The 22,689-nt window shown below is 39.6% G+C and overlaps 1 protein-coding gene across 1 annotated transcript in view; it reads left to right on the forward strand.

The window, feature by feature from the left end:
* SRP72 (signal recognition particle 72) overlaps positions 1-22,689 on the forward strand; it is a 130,413-nt gene that overhangs the window by 77,547 nt on the left and 30,177 nt on the right. Inside the window, exons 15-16 of the mRNA XM_053700023.1 lie at positions 18,657-18,760; positions 18,846-18,923. Of these exons, the coding sequence (XP_053555998.1) occupies positions 18,657-18,760; positions 18,846-18,923 (182 nt within the window). The remainder of the gene's footprint in view (positions 1-18,656; positions 18,761-18,845; positions 18,924-22,689) is intronic.

Raw genomic sequence — 22,689 nt, forward strand, 5'->3', positions numbered from 1 at the left:
AAGATCCTACATCACACGACACCCATAGGATGTTGGCCTTCCTATTAAGTTTGATCTGTGATAACTTATCCAATAGATCTTTGGTGTCTTTGATGTAGGACGGTAGATTACACACATATCTCTGAAGATAGAAATCTACGTATTCTGACAATTTGTCCGTCAAACTATTAATGCCAGCGATAATCGGTCTTCCCGGAGGCACTTTGTCATCCTTATGTAATTTTGGAAGATGGTAATAAAAAGGTATATCTGGGTGATTTGGCAACAGATATCGTTTTTCTTTTTTATTTAGAATACCAGAATTATGACCATATTCCAATATTTTTCCCAGTTTTTTGGAAAATTCCAAGGTGGGATCGGATGTAAGCTTTCTGTAGTATTCTTGATCCCAAAGGATGCGTTTGGCCTCCTTAAGGTAATCACAAAAGTCTTGTAGAACAATCCCACCCCCCTTATCGGCCTGACGAATGACTAAATTGTCATTCATAGTCAGGTTATATAGTGCTCTTGCCTCATTAGGCCAAATCTTTTTCTTTTTGGGGATGTGATTGGGGATTCTCTCCCAATCTTCCAATACCAGCTGTTGAAATAGGTCGATGTAAGATACATCTTCCCTCGGGGGGGACCATGTGGAAGGGGGATGGAAAGGAGTGTGTAAATATTCCTCAAAGAGGGTTTCTGTGATTTGACTGGGATCACAGTAGAGAAGATTAGATGATTCTCTTTCTCTTTGTGAGTCTAAAGTGATAGGCATACCCGATATATTACGGTTCTTCATCGTTTTCAGTGCAAAATATCTTTGCAATGACAGCTTTCGTGTGTATCTATTCAAATCTACAAACAGATTGAAAAGATTATGTGTGCTGGGGGGACAATAGGATAAGCCCCTCCCTAAAATTCTAACTTCATCATCCGTGAGGGTGTGTGAGGACAGATTGAAAATTCCACTTTTCAGTTTTTGTAGTTGTGCTTTTTGGTGGGTTTTCCCTCTGCCTCGTTTTCCCCGTTTGGATATGGTCTCTTTTTTTGATTTGACGCTTGTGGTGTTGGTCTCCTCCAAAGAGATATCAGCCCCTCAGCCATACGGATGGCAATCAGTCTGCACCTGAAGAGGGTATTAATAGGGATAATTCACCTTCCACGTCTGGTGTGGTTTTTTTAGAGACCCCCCAGTTGGCACCTCTTTGGAGGAGACCAACACCACAAGCGTCAAATCAAAAAAAGAGACCATATCCAAACGGGGAAAACGAGGCAGAGGGAAAACCCACCAAAAAGCACAACTACAAAAACTGAAAAGTGGAATTTTCAATCTGTCCTCACACACCCTCACGGATGATGAAGTTAGAATTTTAGGGAGGGGCTTATCCTATTGTCCCCCCAGCACACATAATCTTTTCAATCTGTTTGTAGATTTGAATAGATACACACGAAAGCTGTCATTGCAAAGATATTTTGCACTGAAAACGATGAAGAACCGTAATATATCGGGTATGCCTATCACTTTAGACTCACAAAGAGAAAGAGAATCATCTAATCTTCTCTACTGTGATCCCAGTCAAATCACAGAAACCCTCTTTGAGGAATATTTACACACTCCTTTCCATCCCCCTTCCACATGGTCCCCCCCGAGGGAAGATGTATCTTACATCGACCTATTGCAACAGCTGGTATTGGAAGATTGGGAGAGAATCCCCAATCACATCCCCAAAAAGAAAAAGATTTGGCCTAATGAGGCAAGAGCACTATATAACCTGACTATGAATGACAATTTAGTCATTCGTCAGGCCGATAAGGGGGGTGGGATTGTTCTACAAGACTTTTGTGATTACCTTAAGGAGGCCAAACGCATCCTTTGGGATCAAGAATACTACAGAAAGCTTACATCCGATCCCACCTTGGAATTTTCCAAAAAACTGGGGAAAATATTGGAATATGGTCATAATTCTGGTATTCTAAATAAAAAAGAAAAACGATATCTGTTGCCAAATCACCCAGATATACCTTTTTATTACCATCTTCCAAAATTACATAAGGATGACAAAGTGCCTCCGGGAAGACCGATTATCGCTGGCATTAATAGTTTGACGGACAAATTGTCAGAATACGTAGATTTCTATCTTCAGAGATATGTGTGTAATCTACCGTCCTACATCAAAGACACCAAAGATCTATTGGATAAGTTATCACAGATCAAACTTAATAGGAAGACCAACATCCTATGGGTGTCGTGTGATGTAGGATCTTTATATTCCAACATCACGCATGAGATAGGGTTATTCACCACTAGTCTATATCTAGAAGGAGACATCTATATGCCCAAAACACAAAAGGAATATTTACTTACATTGATTGATTTTATTTTACATCATAATTATTTTCAGTTTCAAGACGAATTTTATTTACAGATCAAGGGTACGGCCATGGGCACCAGATTTGCCCCCAGTTTTGCTAATCTGTTTATGGGCCATTTTGAAAAGCTGTATATATATATGACTCTAATTGGTGGGGCAATCTGGTGTTCTATGGCCGGTACATAGACGATCTCTTGTTTATTTTTGATGGCTCCATTGCTGAGGCGAAAGAATTTGTAGTACATCTTAACAATAATAACATGGGTATTGGCTTTACCTCCAACATTCAGCAATCTACAATAGAATTTTTGGATTTAAGCCTCACATGGGACACTGAGGGTAATGTTTGCACTGCAACTTATTTCAAACAAGTTGACTGCAACAATTTCTTACACTTTGGCAGCAACCACTTACTAAACTGGAAGAAAAATATCCCTTTCTTCTGTTATGTGTGATCAGTCCACGGGTCATCATTACTTCTGGGATATAACTCCTCCCCAACAGGAAATGCAAGAGGATTCACCCAGCAGAGCTGCATATAGCTCCTCCCCTCTACGTCAGTCCCAGTCATTCTCTTGCACCCAACGACTAGATAGGATGTGTGAGAGGACTATGGTGATTATACTTAGTTTTTATGACTTCAATCAAAAGTTTGTTATTTTAAAATAGCACCGGAGCGTGTTATTACTTCTCTGGCAGAGTTTGAGGAAGAATCTGTCAGAGTTTTTTACTATGATTTTAACCGGAGTAGTTAAGATCATATTGCTGTTCTCGGCCATCTGAGGGAGGTAAAGGCTTCAGATCAGGGGACAGCGGGCAGAGGAATCTGCATTGAGGTATGTAGCAGTTTTTATTTTCTGAATGGAATTGATGAGAAAATCCTGCCATACCGTTAAAATGACATGTATGTATACACTTCAGTATTCTGGGGATGGTATTTCACCGGAACTACTCTGTTAAAGGTCACTAATCCTTTTTAATAACTATTTATCATGTTAAACGTTTTTGCTGGAATGTAGAATCGTTTACATTGCTGAGGTACTGTGTGAATAAATATTTGGGCATTATTTTCCACTTGGCAGTTTTTTTGCTTTATTTGTGACAGTTTCGTTTCTCTTCACTGCTGTGTGGGAGAGGGAGGGGCCGTTTTGGCGCTCTTTGCTACGCATCAAAAAATACCAGTCAGTTACTTTTATTTTTCCTGCATGATCCGGTTCATCTCTGATAGATCTCAGGGGTCTTCAAACTTCTTTGAAGGGAGGTAAATTCTCTCAGCAGAGCTGTGAGAATTCTTATAGTGACTGTGAATAAAAACGTTGCTTTGTATTTTTTATGTCAAATTTAATTATTGTTATTTTACTAATGGGAACAAACCTTTGCTAAAAGTTTTGTTGTTTTAAAGTTTGATGCTATAACTGTTTTTCAGTTCACTATTTCAACTGTCATTTAATCGTTAGTACCTCTTTGAGGCACAGTACGTTTTTTGCTAAAAAAGATTATAACCAAGTTGTAAGTTTTTTGCTAGTGTGTTAAACATGTCTGACTCAGAGGAAGATATCTGTGTCATTTGTTCCAATGCCAAGGTGGAGCCCAATAGAAATTTATGTACTAACTGTATTGATGCTACTTTAAATAAAAGTCAATCTGTACAATGTGAACAAATTTCACCAAACAGCGAGGGGAGAGTTATGCCGACTAACTCGCCTCACGCGGCAGTACCTGCATCTCCCGCCCGGGAGGTGCGTGATATTTTGGCGCCTAGTACATCTGGGCGGCCATTACAGATAACATTACAAGATATGGCTACTGTTATGACTGAAGTTTTGTCTAAATTACCAGAACTAAGAGGCAAGCGTGATCACTCTGGGGTGAGAACAGAGTGCGCTGACAATGCTAGGGCCATGTCTGATACTGCGTCACAGCTCGCAGAGCATGAGGACGGAGAGCTTCATTCTGTGGGTGACGGTTCTGATCCAAACAGATTGGACTCAGATATTTCAAATTTTAAATTTAAATTGGAGAACCTCCGTGTATTACTAGGGGAGGTCTTAGCAGCTCTCAACGATTGTAACACCGTTGCAATACCAGAGAAACTGTGTAGGTTGGATAAATACTTTGCGGTACCGGCGAGTACTGACGTTTTTCCTATACCTAAGAGACTAACTGAAATTGTTACTAAGGAGTGGGATAGACCCGGTGTGCCGTTCTCACCCCCTCCAATATTTAGAAAGATGTTTCCAATAGACGCCACCACTCGGGACTTATGGCAAACGGTCCCCAAGGTGGAGGGAGCAGTTTCTACTTTAGCTAAGCGTACCACTATCCCGGTGGAGGATAGCTGTGCTTTCTCAGATCCAATGGATAAAAAATTAGAGGGTTACCTTAAGAAAATGTTTGTTCAACAAGGTTTTATATTACAACCCCTTGCATGTATCGCGCCGATTACGGCTGCGGCAGCATTTTGGATTGAGTCGCTTGAAGAGAACCTTAGTTCATCTACGCTAGACGACATTACGGACAGGCTTAGAGTCCTTAAACTAGCTAATTCCTTCATTTCGGAGGCCGTAGTACATTTAACCAAACTTACGGCTAAGAACTCAGGATTCGCCATACAGGCACGTAGGGCGCTGTGGCTAAAATCCTGGTCAGCTGATGTTACTTCTAAGTCCAAATTACTTAATATACCTTTCAAGGGGCAGTCTTTATTTGGGCCCGGTTTGAAAGAGATTATCGCTGACATTACAGGAGGTAAGGGCCACGCCCTACCTCAAGACAAAGCCAAAGCTAAGGCTAGACAGTCTAATTTTCGTCCCTTTCGGAACTTTAAAACAGGAGCAGCATCAACCTCCACTGCACCAAAACAGGAAGGAGCTGTTGCTCGTTACAGGCAAGGCTGGAAGCCTAACCAGTCCTGGAACAAGAGCAAGCAGGCCAGGAAACCTGCTGCTGCCCCAAAGACAGCATGAACCGAGAGCCCCCGATCCGGGACCGGATCTAGTGGGGGGCAGACTCTCTCTCTTCGCCCAGGCCTGGGCAAGAGATGTTCAGGATCCCTGGGCTCTAGAGATCATATCGCAGGGATACCTTCTAGACTTCAAATTATCTCCCCCAAGAGGGAGATTTCATCTGTCAAGGTTGTCAACAAACCAGATAAAGAAAGAAGCGTTTCTACGCTGCGTACAAGATCTGTTATTAATGGGAGTGATCCATCCGGTTCCGCGGTCGGAACAAGGACAAGGGTTCTACTCAAACCTGTTTGTGGTTCCCAAAAAAGAGGGAACTTTCAGGCCAATCTTAGATTTAAAGACTCTAAACAAATTCCTAAGAGTTCCATCGTTCAAAATGGAAACTATTCGGACAATCTTACCCATGATCCAAGAGGGTCAGTACATGACCACAGTGGATTTAAAGGATGCTTACCTTCACATACCGATCCACAAAGATCATCACCGGTATCTAAGGTTTGCCTTCTTAGACAGGCACTACCAGTTTGTAGCTCTTCCATTCGGATTGGCTACGGCTCCAAGAATCTTCACAAAGGTTCTGGGTGCCCTTCTAGCGGTACTAAGACCGCGAGGGATTTCGGTAGCTCCGTACCTAGACGACATTCTAATTCAAGCTTCAAGCTTTCAAACTGCCAAGTCTCATACAGAGTTAGTTCTGGCATTTCTAAGGTCGCATGGATGGAAAGTGAACGAAAAGAAGAGTTCTCTCTTTCCTCTCACAAGAGTTCCATTCTTGGGGACTCTTATAGATTCTGTAGAAATGAAGATTTACCTGACAGAAGACAGGTTAACAAAGCTTCAAAATGCATGCCGCGTCCTTCATTCCATTCAACACCCGTCAGTAGCTCAATGCATGGAGGTGATCGGCTTAATGGTAGCGGCAATGGACATAGTACCTTTTGCACGCCTACACCTCAGACCGCTGCAATTATGCATGCTAAGTCAGTGGAATGGGGATTACTCAGATTTGTCCCCTACTCTGAATCTGAATCAAGAGACCAGAAATTCTCTTCTATGGTGGCTTTATCGGCCACACCTGTCCAGGGGGATGCCATTCAGCAGGCCAGACTGGACAATTGTAACAACAGACGCCAGCCTACTAGGTTGGGGCGCTGTCTGGAATTCTCTGAAGGCTCAGGGACTATGGAATCAGGAGGAGAGTCTCCTTCCAATAAACATTCTGGAATTGAGAGCAGTTCTCAATGCCCTTCTGGCTTGGCCCCAGTTAACAACTCGGGGGTTCATCAGGTTTCAGTCGGACAACATCACGACTGTAGCTTACATCAACCATCAGGGAGGGACAAGAAGCTCCCTAGCAATGATGGAAGTATCAAAGATAATTCGCTGGGCAGAGTCTCACTCTTGCCACCTGTCAGCAATCCACATCCCGGGAGTGGAGAACTGGGAGGCGGATTTCTTGAGTCGCCAGACTTTTCATCCGGGGGAGTGGGAACTTCATCCGGAGGTCTTTGCCCAAATACTTCGACGTTGGGGCAAACCAGAGATAGATCTCATGGCGTCTCGCCAGAACGCCAAACTTCCTCGCTACGGGTCCAGATCCAGGGATCCGGGAGCAGTTCTGATAGATGCTTTGACAGCACCTTGGAACTTCAGGATGGCTTATGTGTTTCCACCCTTCCCGCTGCTTCCTCGATTGATTGCCAAAATCAAACAGGAGAGAGCATCAGTAATTCTAATAGCACCTGCATGGCCACGCAGGACTTGGTATGCAGATCTAGTGGACATGTCATCCTGTCCGCCTTGGTCTCTACCTCTAAGACAGGACCTTCTGATACAGGGTCCATTCAAACATCAAAATCTAACTTCTCTGAAGCTGACTGCTTGGAAATTGAACGCTTGATTTTATCAAAACGTGGTTTTTCTGAGTCGGTTATTGATACCCTAATTCAGGCTAGGAAGCCTGTTACCAGAAGGATTTACCATAAAATATGGCGGAAATACCTATACTGGTGCGAATCCAAAGGTTACTCCTGGAGTAAGGTTAGGATCGCTAGGATACTGTCTTTTCTACAAGAAGGTTTAGAAAAGGGTTTATCAGCTAGTTCATTAAAGGGACAGATTTCAGCTCTGTCCATCTTGTTACACAGACGTCTGTCAGAAAATCCAGACGTCCAGTCCTTTTGTCAGGCTTTAGCTAGGATCAAGCCTGTGTTTAAAGCTGTTGCTCCACCATGGAGTTTAAACTTAGTTCTTAACGTTTTACAGGGTGTTCCGTTTGAACCCCTTCATTCCATTGATATAAAAATGTTATCTTGGAAAGTTCTGTTTTTAATGGCTATTTCCTCGGCTCGAAGAGTCTCTGAGTTATCAGCCTTACATTGTGATTCCCCTTATCTGATTTTTCACTCAGACAAGGTAGTTCTGCGTACTAAACCTGGGTTCTTACCTAAGGTAGTCACTAACAGGAACATCAATCAAGAGATTGTTGTCCCATCCTTGTGTCCAAATCCTTCTTCAAAGAAGGAACGTCTTTTACACAATCTGGATGTAGTTCGTGCCCTCAAGTTCTACTTGCAGGCAACTAAAGATTTTCGCCAAACTTCTTCCTTGTTTGTCGTTTACTCTGGACAGAGGAGAGGTCAAAAAGCTTCTGCTACCTCTCTCTCTTTTTGGCTTCGTAGCATAATACGTTTAGCCTATGAGACTGCTGGACAGCAGCCTCCTGAAAGAATTACAGCTCACTCCACTAGAGCTGTGGCTTCCACTTGGGCCTTTAAGAATGAGGCCTCTGTTGAACAGATTTGCAAGGCTGCAACTTGGTCTTCACTTCATACTTTTTCCAAATTTTACAAATTTGACACTTTTGCTTCTTCGGAGGCTATTTTTGGGAGAAAGGTTCTTCAGGCAGTGGTTCCTTCTGTATAATGAGCCTGCCTTTCCCTCCCGTCATCCGTGTACTTTTGCTTTGGTATTGGTATCCCAGAAGTAATGATGACCCGTGGACTGATCACACATAACAGAAGAAAACATAATTTATGCTTACCTGATAAATTCCTTTCTTCTGTTGTGTGATCAGTCCACGGCCCGCCCTGTTTTTAAGGCAGGTAAATATCTTTTAAATTATACTCCAGTCACCACTTCACCCTTGGTTACTCCTTTCTCGTTGATTCTTGGTCGAATGACTGGGACTGACGTAGAGGGGAGGAGCTATATGCAGCTCTGCTGGGTGAATCCTCTTGCATTTCCTGTTGGGGAGGAGTTATATCCCAGAAGTAATGATGACCCGTGGACTGATCACACAACAGAAGAAAGGAATTTATCAGGTAAGCATAAATTATGTTTTTAGCCAGTTTTGTAGAATAAGACGTAATTGCTCCTCCATTGACAAGTATGATGAACAATCCCAAACACTTAAGTCTAGATTTTTAGAGAAAGGCTACCCATTACAACTGGTAACTAATAGCTACGAAAGGGCCAGAGAACTCAATCGTACTAAATTGTTGTTGTCAACAAAAAACAATGATGAGAAAAAACAAGGGGACTCATTGAAGGAGATCCCTCTTTTTGTGACCCAATACAACTCTAATTATAAAGCTATAGGGAAAATCTTAGAAAAACATTGGCCACTCCTTATGAGAGACCCCGTTTTGAAAAAGACATTACCGGGACGACCTAAAATTGTATATCGAAGGGCACCCACCCTAAAACAAAAACTAGCACCCAGTAAAGTGGTTATGTTATCCAAACGTATAACGCAGAAAAATACCTCAAAGAAATCTGAAGTGACGGCCACTCGACATCTACTTAAGGGCAGTTTTAGGTGTGGTAAGACCCGTTGCTTTATGTGTGAGTATATTACCCATAAAGCTTTGAATGTAAAATCGTTCACAACGGGAGAACAACATCAGATAACCTCTAGAATAACTTGTGATTCTTCATATGTGATATATGTACTTACCTGCGAATGTGGGGTCCAATATATTGGAAGAACCTGCAGAAAAATAAGAATCAGGTGGAGCGAACACCTTAGAAATATTAAAAACAAATCAATGAAACATAGTGTACCTAGGCATGTTTGCCAGGAACACACCGCAGGGAGATGTAGATTTAAAATCACCCCATTAGAAAGCATTCCACCTAGCCGCACATATAATAGGTTTTCACGACTCAGACAGAGAGAGACCTACTGGATCTATAGGATCAAAACGTTGTTCCCATTAGGTCTAAATGAAGTGATAGATACTGCGAGCTTTGTATGATATTGTGCATATCTTTGTGAACCGGAGTTTAATCCTATGTTGATACTTGCTCACTTCTCTATATACACATATTTAAATATATTGATTTATGTAGCTATATAGGGCTACATCCATATACAACATATCATTATTTGGGGATAAACAATGAGAATAGTATGTCACACAGATTCCTCACACCCATTTAACTCACAAGCTTGCTCTTTATAGATCACTTTAGATTTAGTATACACTACTATGAAAAATCTTAGTTTTCACTACCACAGCTATTGCTGATGAATGTATTAGGTACCACTTTCATTTTATTTTTTTTATTTTTTTTGAGGATCATGTCGGTCAAATATGATCAGGATGCCTCTCTTATTGTTTTTACATGATATATAATTGATTGCCAATATGGGATAGGTTAAAAGTATGTGTTTATTTATATTGTATCACTACGTCATCTTTTACATGACAATTATCGATAAGGTCTTATGACAATTGGAGTATCACTTTAATTATTAGCACTAGTATGGTTAGCACTGTCCAAGTAGGAGGAGTAGGGTATGAGATTATATATACTTACAATTATGGATCACAATATGTGAGCACTGTCTATGGATCACAATATGTGAGTACTGTTTATTATGGTCATATGCATATAGTTTTCTGATTAATGACCATTTCAGTAACACTTTAATGGCACTGGTAGGGTTAGGAGTGTTGAGGGATAGAGGAATGATAGGAAATTATATCTTTATGATTAAGGTTATCAATAGGTTAGCAATTTTTTACACACGGTACATTTTATATTGTCAGCAAATGTTGTTATACAATACAACACAGGCTAGTTAGTAGTTCTAATTCTATTAGATTTTCACACATGTTATGAACATTTATTACAAATAATAGTGAGCTGAGAGTACATCGGCATAGACCACCTAATATGGTGGTCCTGTTCACGCCCAGGGGGTCTCCTTATGTCCCGCTTTGGATTGGAGCCCAGATATTGGGACACCGGGAGGAGATACACTTGCGGACTCGTGTAGCGAAATATGTGTACATATCTTTATGAGTGTCTCTTTTGTTGTCGATGGATGCCACATTTGATCGAGTGCATTCATATATGGGAGTGCTCACGGTAGTTTTTTGACAGCTCCGTGACGTAATGGAGAGGCGTGTCCTTTTGTAGTTTGACCGCGGATGGGAGAGACATCCCCTCTGTTGGTACTTGTGCGGGAGCAGCATTTAGTCTTTGAATCTGATTGTTACATGGGCAGGCGCTGATAATGCGTGCAGCGTGTTGTGTGTACTGGGGACACCAACTGAGTGCTTCGATTCATTGTTACGAATCGGAAAATCGGCTGATACACTATAGTGGGGGTGTGCAGCGGCTAACATCCAGGATTGGTCCGAAAGCTGGAGCCGATCAGCCTATGGCGTGCGCTTACGTCAGACGCCAAACAATTACAGGAGATCGCTTATTTGTCATAATCCGGGTGGCGGTTCTCCACATAACACAAAATGGTTAAATTAGGCTAACAGTTATGAAAACATACAGTGAGACATAGAAAAACTATTAGGGAAATGCGGCTTATTGTACATATTATTATATTTCAGTTACGCATGATGACAAGCATCAGCAGACAGGTACGAATATGTGTTTTTTACTCTTTGAGGCTAATATCAGATTCAATGAGGTATCACACCATCTGGGGATTGTATATGTAATATCATTAAACATACAGTCACGATATCATGATCTATAATTGGGTTTATTTGTAATAAACATTTATAGTACTTTTCCTTCTAGTGACTATAACACTTGTACAAGCCCAATAAACCTATCAGGATAAGGGATGAGAAGTGTGCAGGTGCATCAAATAATGGGCAATTAAACAAAGGGCTTCTATGATTGGTCCTTTTTGGTAGGAAGGGAGGGGCAGTACAGGTAGCTCAGATCTTTATAAGACGTACATGCAGAGATAGAATACATGCCTGAAGAAACGGTTTATACCGAGAAACGCGTTGCATGATTTTTACTTATTGTATATGAGGGATATATGTATTTTTAACTGTTGGTAATTTTATTAAATCTTTTTTAATCATATAAACCTCACTGCAATTGATTATTCCTGAGCTACCTGTTCATCTTGAATGCTGTGGATCTTCCTGCATCATTCCCTGTACAGCCAGCTGGGTTGCTGAGAAAGCCAGCCTGCCTCTATTGGCACAACTGAGTGCCGCCACAGTATGTGAGTACCCTGCACAGATTGCAAATTTACCAGTATACACTTGCAGATTCACACAGTGGTGTGCCTTTGTTTTGCACCTAGCTCCTGCTTCCATATTGCTGGACACATCATACACCATCAGTCTAGACATAGAATCTTCTACCTTGGATACCAGGGATTGCCAGATCAGCCAGCTGGTGTGCTGTGAATACCAGCCCGCTCCTATAGGCACACCAGAGTGCCTTTCCAGATTGTGAGTACCCTGCACATGTTTTATATGTGATGTTGGCTGTTTCAGATTCACACATACGGCGCCTCTTTCCTTGTGTTTGATTTTAGATAAAATTTCCTTTAGTACTGTTACATTACCTGTTGCTGTTCCGTCAACATCTAATTTTCAGAGTGTTCCTGATAACATAAGAGATTTTATTTTTTAAATCCATTAAGAAGGCTATGTCTGTTATTTCTCCTTCTAGTATACATAAAAGTCTTTTAAAACTTCTCTTTTTTCAGATGAATTTTTAAATGAACATCATCATTCTGATACTGATAATGGTTCTTCTGGTTCAGAGGTTTCTGTCTCAGAGGTTGATGCTGATAAATCTTTGTATTTGTTCAAGATGGAATTTATTCGTTCTTTACTTAAAGAAGTGTTATTTGCATTAGAAATAGAGGATTCTGGTCCTCTTGATACTAAATGTAAACGTTTAAATAAGGTTTTTAAATCTCCTGTAGTTATTCCAGAAGTGTTTTATCTCCCTGATGCTATTTCTGAAGTAATTTCCAGGGAATGGAATAATTTGGGTAATTTATTTACTCCTTCTAGACGTTTAAGCAAATTATATCCTGTGCCACCTGACAGATTAGAGTTTTTTGGGACAAAAATCCCTAAGGTTATGGGGCTGTCTCTACTCCTGCTAATGTACTACTATTCCTACGGCAGATAGTAATTCATTTTAAGGATCCTTTAGATAGGAAAATTGAATCCTTTCTAAGAAAAGCTTACTTATGTTCAGGTAATCTTCTTAGACCTGCTATATTTTTAGCGGATGTTGCTGCAGCTTCAACTTTTTGGTTAGAAGCTTTAGCGCAACAAGTAACAGATCATAATTTTATAGCATTATTATTATTCTATAACATGCTAATAATTTTATTGGTGATACCATCTTTTGATATCATTAGAGTTGATGTCAGGTATATGTCTCTAGCTATTTTAGCTAGAAAAGCTTTATGGATTAAACTTGGAATGCTGACATGTCTTCTAAAGTCAACTTTGCTTTCCCTTTCTTTCCAGGGTAAATAATCATTTTCGTTCCTTTCCTCACAAGGAACAAAAGCCTGATCCTTCATCCTCAGGAGCGGTATCAGTTTGGAAACTATTTCCAGTTTGGAATATATCCAAGCCTTATAGAAACCTATAGCCAGCTCCTAAGTACCTATGAAGGTGCGGCCCTTATTCCAGCTCAGCTGGTATGGGGCAGATTACGTTTTCTTCAAAGAAATTTGGATCAATTCCGTTCTTAATCTCTGGTTTCAGAAAGGTACAGAATTGGCTTCAAGTTAAGGCCTCCTGCTAAGAGATTCTTTTCTTTCCCGTGTCCCAGTTAACACAGCAAAGGCTCAGCATTTCTGAAATGTGTTTCAGATCTAGAGTTGGCTGGAGTATTTATGCCAGTTCCAGTTCTGGAACAGGGGCTGGGGTTTTATTTTATCTCTTCATTTTACCAAAGAAGGTCAATTCCTTCAGACCAGTTCCGGATCTATCATTATTGAATCGTTATGTTAGGATACCAACATTCAAGATGGTTACTGTAGGACTATCCTGCCTTTTGTTTAGCAAGGGCATTATATGTCTACAATAGATTTACAGGATGTGTATCTGCATATTCCGATTCATCCAGATCACTTTTAGTGTCTGAGATTCTCTTTTTAGACAAGCATTACCAGTTTTGTGGCTCTACCGTTTGGCCTAGCCTCAGTTCCAAGAATTTTTTTCAAAGGTTCTCGGTGCCCTTCTTTCTGTAATCAGAGAATAGGGTTTTGGTATTTCCTTATTTAGACGATATCTTGGTACTTGCTCAGTCTTCTCATTTTCGAAGAATCTCATACGAATCGACTTGTGTTGTTTCTTCAAGTTCATGGTTGGAGGATCAATTTACCAATCAGTTCATTGATTCCTCAGACAAGGGTAACCTTTTTAGGTTTCTAGATAAATTCAGTGTCTATGACTCTGTCCTTGTCAGACAAGAGAAGTTTAACATTGATATCAGCTTGTCAAAACCTTCAGTCACAATCATTCCCTTTGGTAGCCTTATGCATGGAAATGTTGGGTCTTAGGACTGCCGCATCAGATGCGATCTCCTTTGCTCGTTTTCACATGCGACCTCTTCAGCTCTGTATGCTGAACCAATGGTGCAGGGATTACTCAAAGATATCTCAATTAATATCTTTAAACAGATTTTACAACACTCTCTGACATGGTGGACAGATCACCATCGTTTAGTTCAGGGGGCTTCTTTGTTCTTCCGACCTGGACTATAATCTCAACAGATGCAAGTCTTACAGGTTGGGGAGCTGTGTGGGGGTATCTGACGGCACAAGGGGTTTGGGAATCTCAGGAGGTGAGATTTCCGATCAATATTTTGGAACTCCGTGCAATTTTCAGAGCTCTTCAGTCTTGGCCTCTTCTGAAGAGAGAGTTGTTCATTTGTTTTCAGATAGACAATGTCACAACTGTGGCATACATCAATCATCAAGGAGGGACTCACAGTCCTCTGGCTATGAAAGAAGTATCTCGAATTTTGGTTTGGGCGGAATCCAGCTCCTGTCTAATCTCTGCGGTTCATATCCCAGGTATGGACAATTGGAAAGCGGATTATCTCAGTCGCCAAGCGTTGCATCCGGGCGAATGGTCTCTTCACCCAGAGGTATTTCTTCAGATTGTTCAAATGTGGGAACTTCCAGAAATAGATCTGATGGCTTCTCATCTAAACAAGAAACTTCCCAGGTATCTGTCCAGATCCCGGGATCCTCAGGCGGAGGCAGTGGATGCATTATCACTTCCTTGGAAGTATCATCCTGCCTATATCTTTCCGCCTCTAGTTCTTCTTCCAAGAGTAATCTCCAAGATTCTGAAGGAATGCTCGTTTGTTCTGCTGGTAGCTCCGGCATGGCCTCACAGGTTTTGGTATGCGGATCTTGTCCGGATGGCCTCTTGCCAACCGTGGACTCTTCCGTTAAGACCAGACCTTTTGTCTCAAGGTCCTTTTTTCCATCAGGATCTGAAATCCTTAAATTTAAAGGTATGGAGATTGAACGCTTGATTCTTGGTCAAAGAGGTTTCTCTGACTCTGTGATTAATACTATGTTACAGGCTCGTAAATCTGTATCCAGAGAGATGTATTATAGAGTCTGGAAGACTTATATTTCTTGGTGTCTTTCTCATCATTTTTCTTGGCATTCTTTTAGAATACCGAGAATATTACAGTTTCTTCAGGATGGTTTAGATAAGGGTTTGTCCGCAAGTTCCTTGAAAGGTCAAATCTCTGCTCTTTCTGTTCTTTTTCACAGAAAGATTGCTATTCTTTCTGATATTCATTGTTTTGTACAAGCTTTGGTTCGTATAAAACCTGTCATTAAGTCAATTTCTCCTCCTTGGAGTTTGAATTTGGTTCTGGGGGCTCTTCAAGCTCCTCCATTTGAACCTATGCATTCATTGGATATTAAATTACTTTCTTGGAAAGTTTTGTTCCTTTTGGCCATCTCTTCTGCCAGAAGAGTTTCTGAATTATCTGCTCTTTCTTGTGAGTCTCCTTTTCTGATTTTTTATCAGGATAAGGCGGTGTTGCGAACTTCTTTTGAATTTTTACCTAAGTTGTGAATTCCAACAACATTAGTAGAGACATTGTGGTTCCTTCATTATGTCTTAATCCTAAGAATTCTAAGGAGAAATCGTTGCATTCTTTGGATGTTATTAGAGCTTTGAAATATTATGTTGAAGCTACTAAGTCTTTCCGAAAGACTTCTAGTTTATTTGTTATCTTTTCCGGTTTTAGAAAGGCCAGAAAACTTCTGCCATTTCTTTGGCATCTTGGTTGAAATCTTTAATTCATCTTGCCTATGTTGAGTCGGGTAAGACTCCGCCTCATAGGATTACAGCTCATTCTACTAGGTCAGTTTCTACTTCCTGGGCGTTTAGGAATGAAGCTTCGGTTGATCAGATTTGCAAAGCGGCAACTTGGTCCTCTTTGCATACTTTTACCAAATTCTACCATTTTGTTGTATTTTCTTCTTCTGAAGCAGTTTTTGGTAGAAAAGTACTTCAGGCAGCGGTTTCAGTTTGAATCTTCTGCTTATGTTTTTCATTAAACTTTATTTTGGGTGTGGATTATTTTCAGCAGGAATTGGCTGTCTTTATTTTGTCCCTCCCTCTCTAGTGACTCTTGTGTGGAAAGATCCACATCTTGGGTAGTCATTATCCCATACGTCACTAGCTCATGGACTCTTGCTAATTACATGAAAGAAAACATAATTTATGTAAGAACTTACCTGATAAATTCATTTCTTTCATATAAGCAAGAGTCCATGAGGCCCGCCCTTTTTTGTGGTGGTTATGATTTTTTTGTATAAAGCACAATTATTCCAATTCCTTATTTTATATGCTTTCGCACTTTTTTCTTATCACCCCACTTCTTGGCTATTCGTTAAACTGAATTGTGGGTGTGGTGAGGGGTGTATTTATAGGCATTTTAAGGTTTGGGAAACTTTGCCCCTCATGGTAGGAATGTATATCCCATACGTCACTAGCTCATGGACTCTTGCTAATATGAAAGAAATGAATTTATCAGGTAAGTTCTTACATAAATTATGTTTTCCTATTCAGGCATTAATTTTTGCAGTTCACTTTACAGGAGGGAATTTTATGAGGATTTTTTATGAGACTTTTTACACTTTCTAACAGGACCAAATACTCACTACATTGTGCCTTAGCAACACACACGGAGTTGTATTTTTTATTGGTATCCCCATTTTTTCGTTTCTCACCTTGGTTACACGATCTGGGAACTGACTTTCACATACTTTCTACGAGTTAGTCCAAGTCTGCTTTCCCAGACCCAGAGAAAACAACTGAAAACTAAATAGTTGTATTGTACTGAATGTTATTTATGAGTGTTTGAGGTTTTTTTTATATTTATTAATTAAATTTGAGTTTAAGCATCCTCAACAAATTATTGACTACAGCCTTGTTTTGAGTCCAACACTTTATACCTTGCCAAGACTTATTTCAATTGGATTTTATATCCATATATCCTTCTGGGACCCTTTTAGCGCTTTTTCTTTACACACACACACACATAGATATATACAGGTAGCCCTCAGTTTACGCCGGGGTTAGGTTCCAGAAGGTATGGTTGTAAATCGAAACTGTTGTAAATTGAAAAACCGTTTATAATGTAAGTCAATGGGAAGTGAGGGAGTTAGGTTCCAGGCCCCTCTCAAAATTGTCATAAGTAACATCTAATACATTATTTTTAAAGCTTTGAAATGAAGACTTTAAATTCTAAACAGCATTATAAACCTAATAAAATAACCACACAACACAGAATATATAATTAAACTAAGTTAAATGAACAAAAAACATTTGCTAAACAGCATTATAAACCTAATAAAATAATCACACAACACAGACTTCACTTGCATTTTTCTGCTAACAGTTCTTTCTATGCATTCCAATCTGGACTGATTTATAGACAGGAAGATCTTGTTCCTTTGAAATCTGCTCGATAGCTCAGGTCTGGTTAAACTGATTAATTTCAGCTTGTTTGGCTTTGCTGCAACACAAGCGGACAGCTCCCCCTACTGCCTATTTTAATAAATGCACTGCTTCTCAATAGCAGTCACATGACTGGAAAAAAAGGTTGTTATTCTGAAACGGTGTAAATTGAACCGTTGTAAAACGAGGGCCACCTGTATGTGTATGTGTATATATATATATATATATATATATATATATATATATATATATAATCTAGAAAACTAAAGTTTAATACATAGAGAGAAGAATGGAAAAAATATATAATTGTATTACTTAACTATCCTGTGCGCCACTGTGAGTTTAATTTCTTTTGCTGGCTGTGTTAACTTTGGCTTATCAATAATTGAGACTCCAGTATCAAAACTTTCAGTATAGGTTGGGAAACCACAAGCTAAATCAGTTATTTCAAAGGCCAATATAGGGGTAAAGGAGCTACTTATAAACAATTTAATACACTCCAGCAGGAAAATGGATCATTGGAAACAATTTAAACGGGAGAACATTTTTGGGTGAACTTTCCCTTTAAAGGCATAGTAAAGTAAAAATTAAACTTTTGATTCAGATAGAGCACAGATTTTTAAACAACTTTCCAATTCACTTCCATTATCTAAATATGAACAATCTTTTATATGCACACTTTCTGAGGCTCCATCTCCTACTGAGCATGTACAAGATTCACAATATACGTATATGCATTTTGAGAATAGCTGATGGCTGTCACATGATGTATTATTTATTTGAAAATTAAACTATTTTAATTTTTTTGGACAAATTTCAGTTTGGTCCATTTTCCCATGTGCTTTTGTATTATGTTTTCATTATGGACGTATTGATTATGCACTTATACTGTACTGTGTTTAGTAGTTCTTTAATAAACCTTTCGAAATAACACAAGTGCATTAGTGTCACATTGCTGTATATGATTACAACAGCGTTCGTGATCCCAACGTTGATCTAATGGATACATATGGAAAAGTCTTGGATTTTTTTTCAAACTCTGTTTTTAAGTGCAAACTTTTGCTTACATTTTGATGAATTCCTCTTCCTAACAGCCAAACTCACCAGCACATTTGTCTCTAATAAGAGAAGCTGCCAACTTCAAATTAAAGTATGGACGCAAAAAAGAAGCCATCAATGATCTTGAACAGTTATGGAAGTATGTGGTTGTTTTTTGTTTCTTGTACATCTTATTCCCCACCCCCCCAACAAAAGCTTTAATAATGATTTGCATTATTTTACAGGCAGAATCCTAAAGACATTCATACCTTGGCTCAACTCATCTCTGCATATTCACTTGTGGATGCAGATAAAGCAAAGGTGTATCCTTTTTTATCACCATTTATTTAATATTTTTTTCTCTACTTTCTTTACACCTTTATTGCAACACCCTACACCATCTTTTATTCTTAAAAATTTTTTTTAACTAATTTTAGCTAGGTCAGTTATTTGTTAAAAATGAAACATTAAATTCAGAAATTGCATGCAGTTTTAGAAAACTTAAATTTCCTTCCATAAAATTGTGTACATTTGTTTTATGCATTCTGCATTCTGAGGCATCAACTCCTAATGAGCATGTACATTAGTTCACTTTATATACTTATGAGTCTGATTTGGCTGATGGATGTCACATGATACAGGGGGCCAGCAAATTAAAGGAAGTTTAGAACTTTGTTAGAAAAAAAATCTTTCTTATTTAAAATTCAGAGTTAATGCTATGACATTGCCTTTTTTTATTATGAACTTGTTGAGTGTGCAATTCTATTGTATTTAATGGTCCTTTAATTCCTCTTCATGGCATTCTCCCTTTTCGTTCTTAGATATGGAATGTGTTAACCCTTTCATTACAGGGTCAAATTGAAATCCCGCTATTGTGCACGCGATCGAGAGATTTCAGTTATGGCATCGGGTCGGGAAGTATCCCTATGTCGCTAGGCATGCCCTCCAGACCGTGATCACATCCAGGAAGCGCCTTTTGCTTCAGGACAGATAAACTAGGACGTTCTATTCCGTCCTAACGGCGCTAAAGGACGGAATAGAACGCCATAACGGCATTAAAAGGTTAATTTCTTTCATGTAATTAGCAAGAGTCCATGAGCTAGTGACGTATGGGATATACATTCCTACCAGGAGGGGCAAAGTTTCCCAAACCTCAAAATGCCTATAAATACACCCCTCACCACACCCACAATTCAGTTTTACAAACTTTGCCTCCGATGGAGGTGGTGAAGTAAGTTTGTGCTAGATTCTACGTTGATATGCGCTCCGCAGCAAGTTGGAGCCCGGTTTTCCTCTCAGCGTGCAGTGAATGTCAGAGGGATGTGAAGAGAGTATTGCCTATTTGAATGCAGTGATCTCCTTCTACGGGGTCTATTTCATAGGTTCTCTGTTATCGGTCGTAGAGATTCATCTCTTACCTCCCTTTTCAGATCGACGATATACTCTTATATATACCATTACCTCTGCTGATTCTCGTTTCAGTACTGGTTTGGCTTTCTACAAACATGTAGATGAGTGTCCTGGGGTAAGTAAATCTTATTTTCTGTGACACTCTAAGCTATGGTTGGGCACTTTGTTTATAAAGTTCTAAATATATGTATTCAAACATTTATTTGCCTTGACTCAGAATGTTCAACTTTCCTTATTTTTCAGACAGTCAGTTTCATATTTGGGATAATGCATTTGAATTAATCATTTTTTTCTTACCTTCAAAAATTTGTCTCTTTTTTTCCCTGTGGGCTGTTAGGCTCGCGGGGGCTGAAAATGCTTCATTTTATTGCGTCATTCTTGGCGCTGACTTTTTTGGCGCAAAAATTCTTTTCCGTTTCCGGCGTCATACGTGTCGCCGGAAGTTGCGTCATTTTTTTGACGTTATTTTGCGCCAAAGATGTCGGCGTTCCGGATGTGGCGTCATTTTGGCGCCAAAAGCATTTAGGCGCCAAATAATGTGGGCGTCTGATTTGGCGCTAAAAATATGGGCGTCGCTTTTATCTCCACATTATTTAAGTCTCATTTTTTATTGCTTCTGGTTGCTAGAAGCTTGTTCTTTGGCATTCTTTCCCATTCCTGAAACTGTCATTTAAGGAATTTGATCAATTTTGCTTTATATGTTGTTTTTTCTCTTACATATTGCAAGATGTCTCACGTTGCATCTGGGTCAGAAGATACTACAGGAAAATCGCTGTCTAGTGCTGGATCTACCAAAGCTAAGTGTATCTGCTGTAAACTTTTGGTAGCTATTCCTCCGGCTGTTGTTTGTATTGATTGTCATGACAAACTTGTTAAAGCAGATAATATTTCCTTTAGTAATGTACCATTGCCTGTTGCAGTTCCCTCAACATCTAAGGTGCAGAATGTTCCTGATACATAAGAGATTTTGTTTCTGAATCCATAAAGAAGGCTATGTCTGTTATTTCTCCTTCTAGTAAACGTAAAAAATCTTTTAAAACTTCTCTCCCTACAGATGAATTTTTAAATGAACATCATCATTCTGATTCTGATGACTCTTCTGGTTCAGAGGATTCTGTCTCAGAGGTTGATGCTGATAAATCTTCATATTTATTTAAAATGGAATTTATTCGTTCTTTACTTAAAGAAGTACTAATTGCTTTAGAAATAGAGGATTCTGGTCCTCTTGATACTAATTCTAAACGTTTGGATAAGGTATTTAAAGCTCCTGTGGTTATTCCAGAAGTTTTTCCTGTTCCTAATGCTATTTCTGCAGTAATTTCCAAAGAATGGGATAAATTGGGTAATTCATTTACTCCTTCTAAACGTTTCAAGCAATTATATCCTGTGCCGTCTGACAGATTAGAATTTAGGGGGCAGGTTACGTTTTTTCAAGGAAATTTGGATCAATTCTGTTCACAATCTTTGGATTCAGAACATTGTTTGAGAAGGGTACAGAATTGGTTTCAAGATGAGACCTCCTGCAAAGAGATTTTTTCTTTCCCGTGTCCCAGTAAATCCAGTAAAAGCTCAAGCATTTCTGAATTGTGTTTCAGATCTAGAGTTGACTGGAGTAATTATGCCAGTTCCAGTTCCGGAACAGGGGATGGGGTTTTATTCAAATCTCTTCATTGTACCAAAGAAGGAGAATTCCTTCAGACCAGTTCTGGATCTAAAAATATTGAATCGTTATGTAAGAATACCAACGTTCAAGATGGTAACTGTAAGGACTATCTTGCCTTTTGTTCAGCAAGGGAATTATATGTCCACAATAGATTTACAGGATGCATATCTGCATATTCCGATTCATCCAGATCATTATCAGTTCCTGAGATTCTCTTTTCTGGACAAGCATTACCAGTTTGTGGCTCTGCCGTTTGGCCTAGCTACAGCTCCAAGAATTTTTACAAAGGTTCTCGGTGCCCTTCTGTCTGTAATCAGAGAACAGGGTATTGTGGTATTTCCTTATTTGGACGATATCTTGGTACTTGCTCAGTCTTTACATTTAGCAGAATCTCATACGAATCGACTTGTGTTGTTTCTTCAAGATCATGCTTGGAGGATCAATTTACCAAAAAGTTCATTGATTCCTCAGACAAGGGTAACCTTTCTGGGTTTCCAGATGGATTCAGTGTCCATGACTCTGTCTTTAACAGACAAGAGACGTCTAAAATTAATTACAGCTTGTCGAAACCTTCAGTCACAATCATTCCCTTCGGTAGCCTTATGCATGGAAATTCTAGGTCTTATGACTGCTGCATCGGACGCGATCCCCTTTGCTCGTTTTCACATGCGACCTCTTCAGCTCTGTATGCTGAATCAATGGTGCAAGGATTACACAAAGATATCTCAATTAATATCTTTAAAACCGATTGTTCGACACTCTCTAACGTGGTGGACAGATCACCATCGTTTAATTCAGGGGGCTTCTTTTGTGCTTCCGACCTGGACTGTAATTTCAACAGATGCAAGTCTCACAGGTTGGGGAGCTGTGTGGGGATCTCTGACGGCACAAGGAGTTTGGGAATCTCAGGAGGTGAGATTACCGATCAATATTTTAGAACTCCGTGCAATTTTCAGAGCTCTTCAGTTTTGGCCCCTTCTGAAGAGAGAATCGTTCATTTGTTTTCAGACAGACAA

The sequence above is a fragment of the Bombina bombina genome, chromosome 2, assembly GCF_027579735.1.
Source record: "Bombina bombina isolate aBomBom1 chromosome 2, aBomBom1.pri, whole genome shotgun sequence".
Taxonomy (NCBI): Eukaryota; Metazoa; Chordata; class Amphibia; order Anura; family Bombinatoridae; genus Bombina; species Bombina bombina.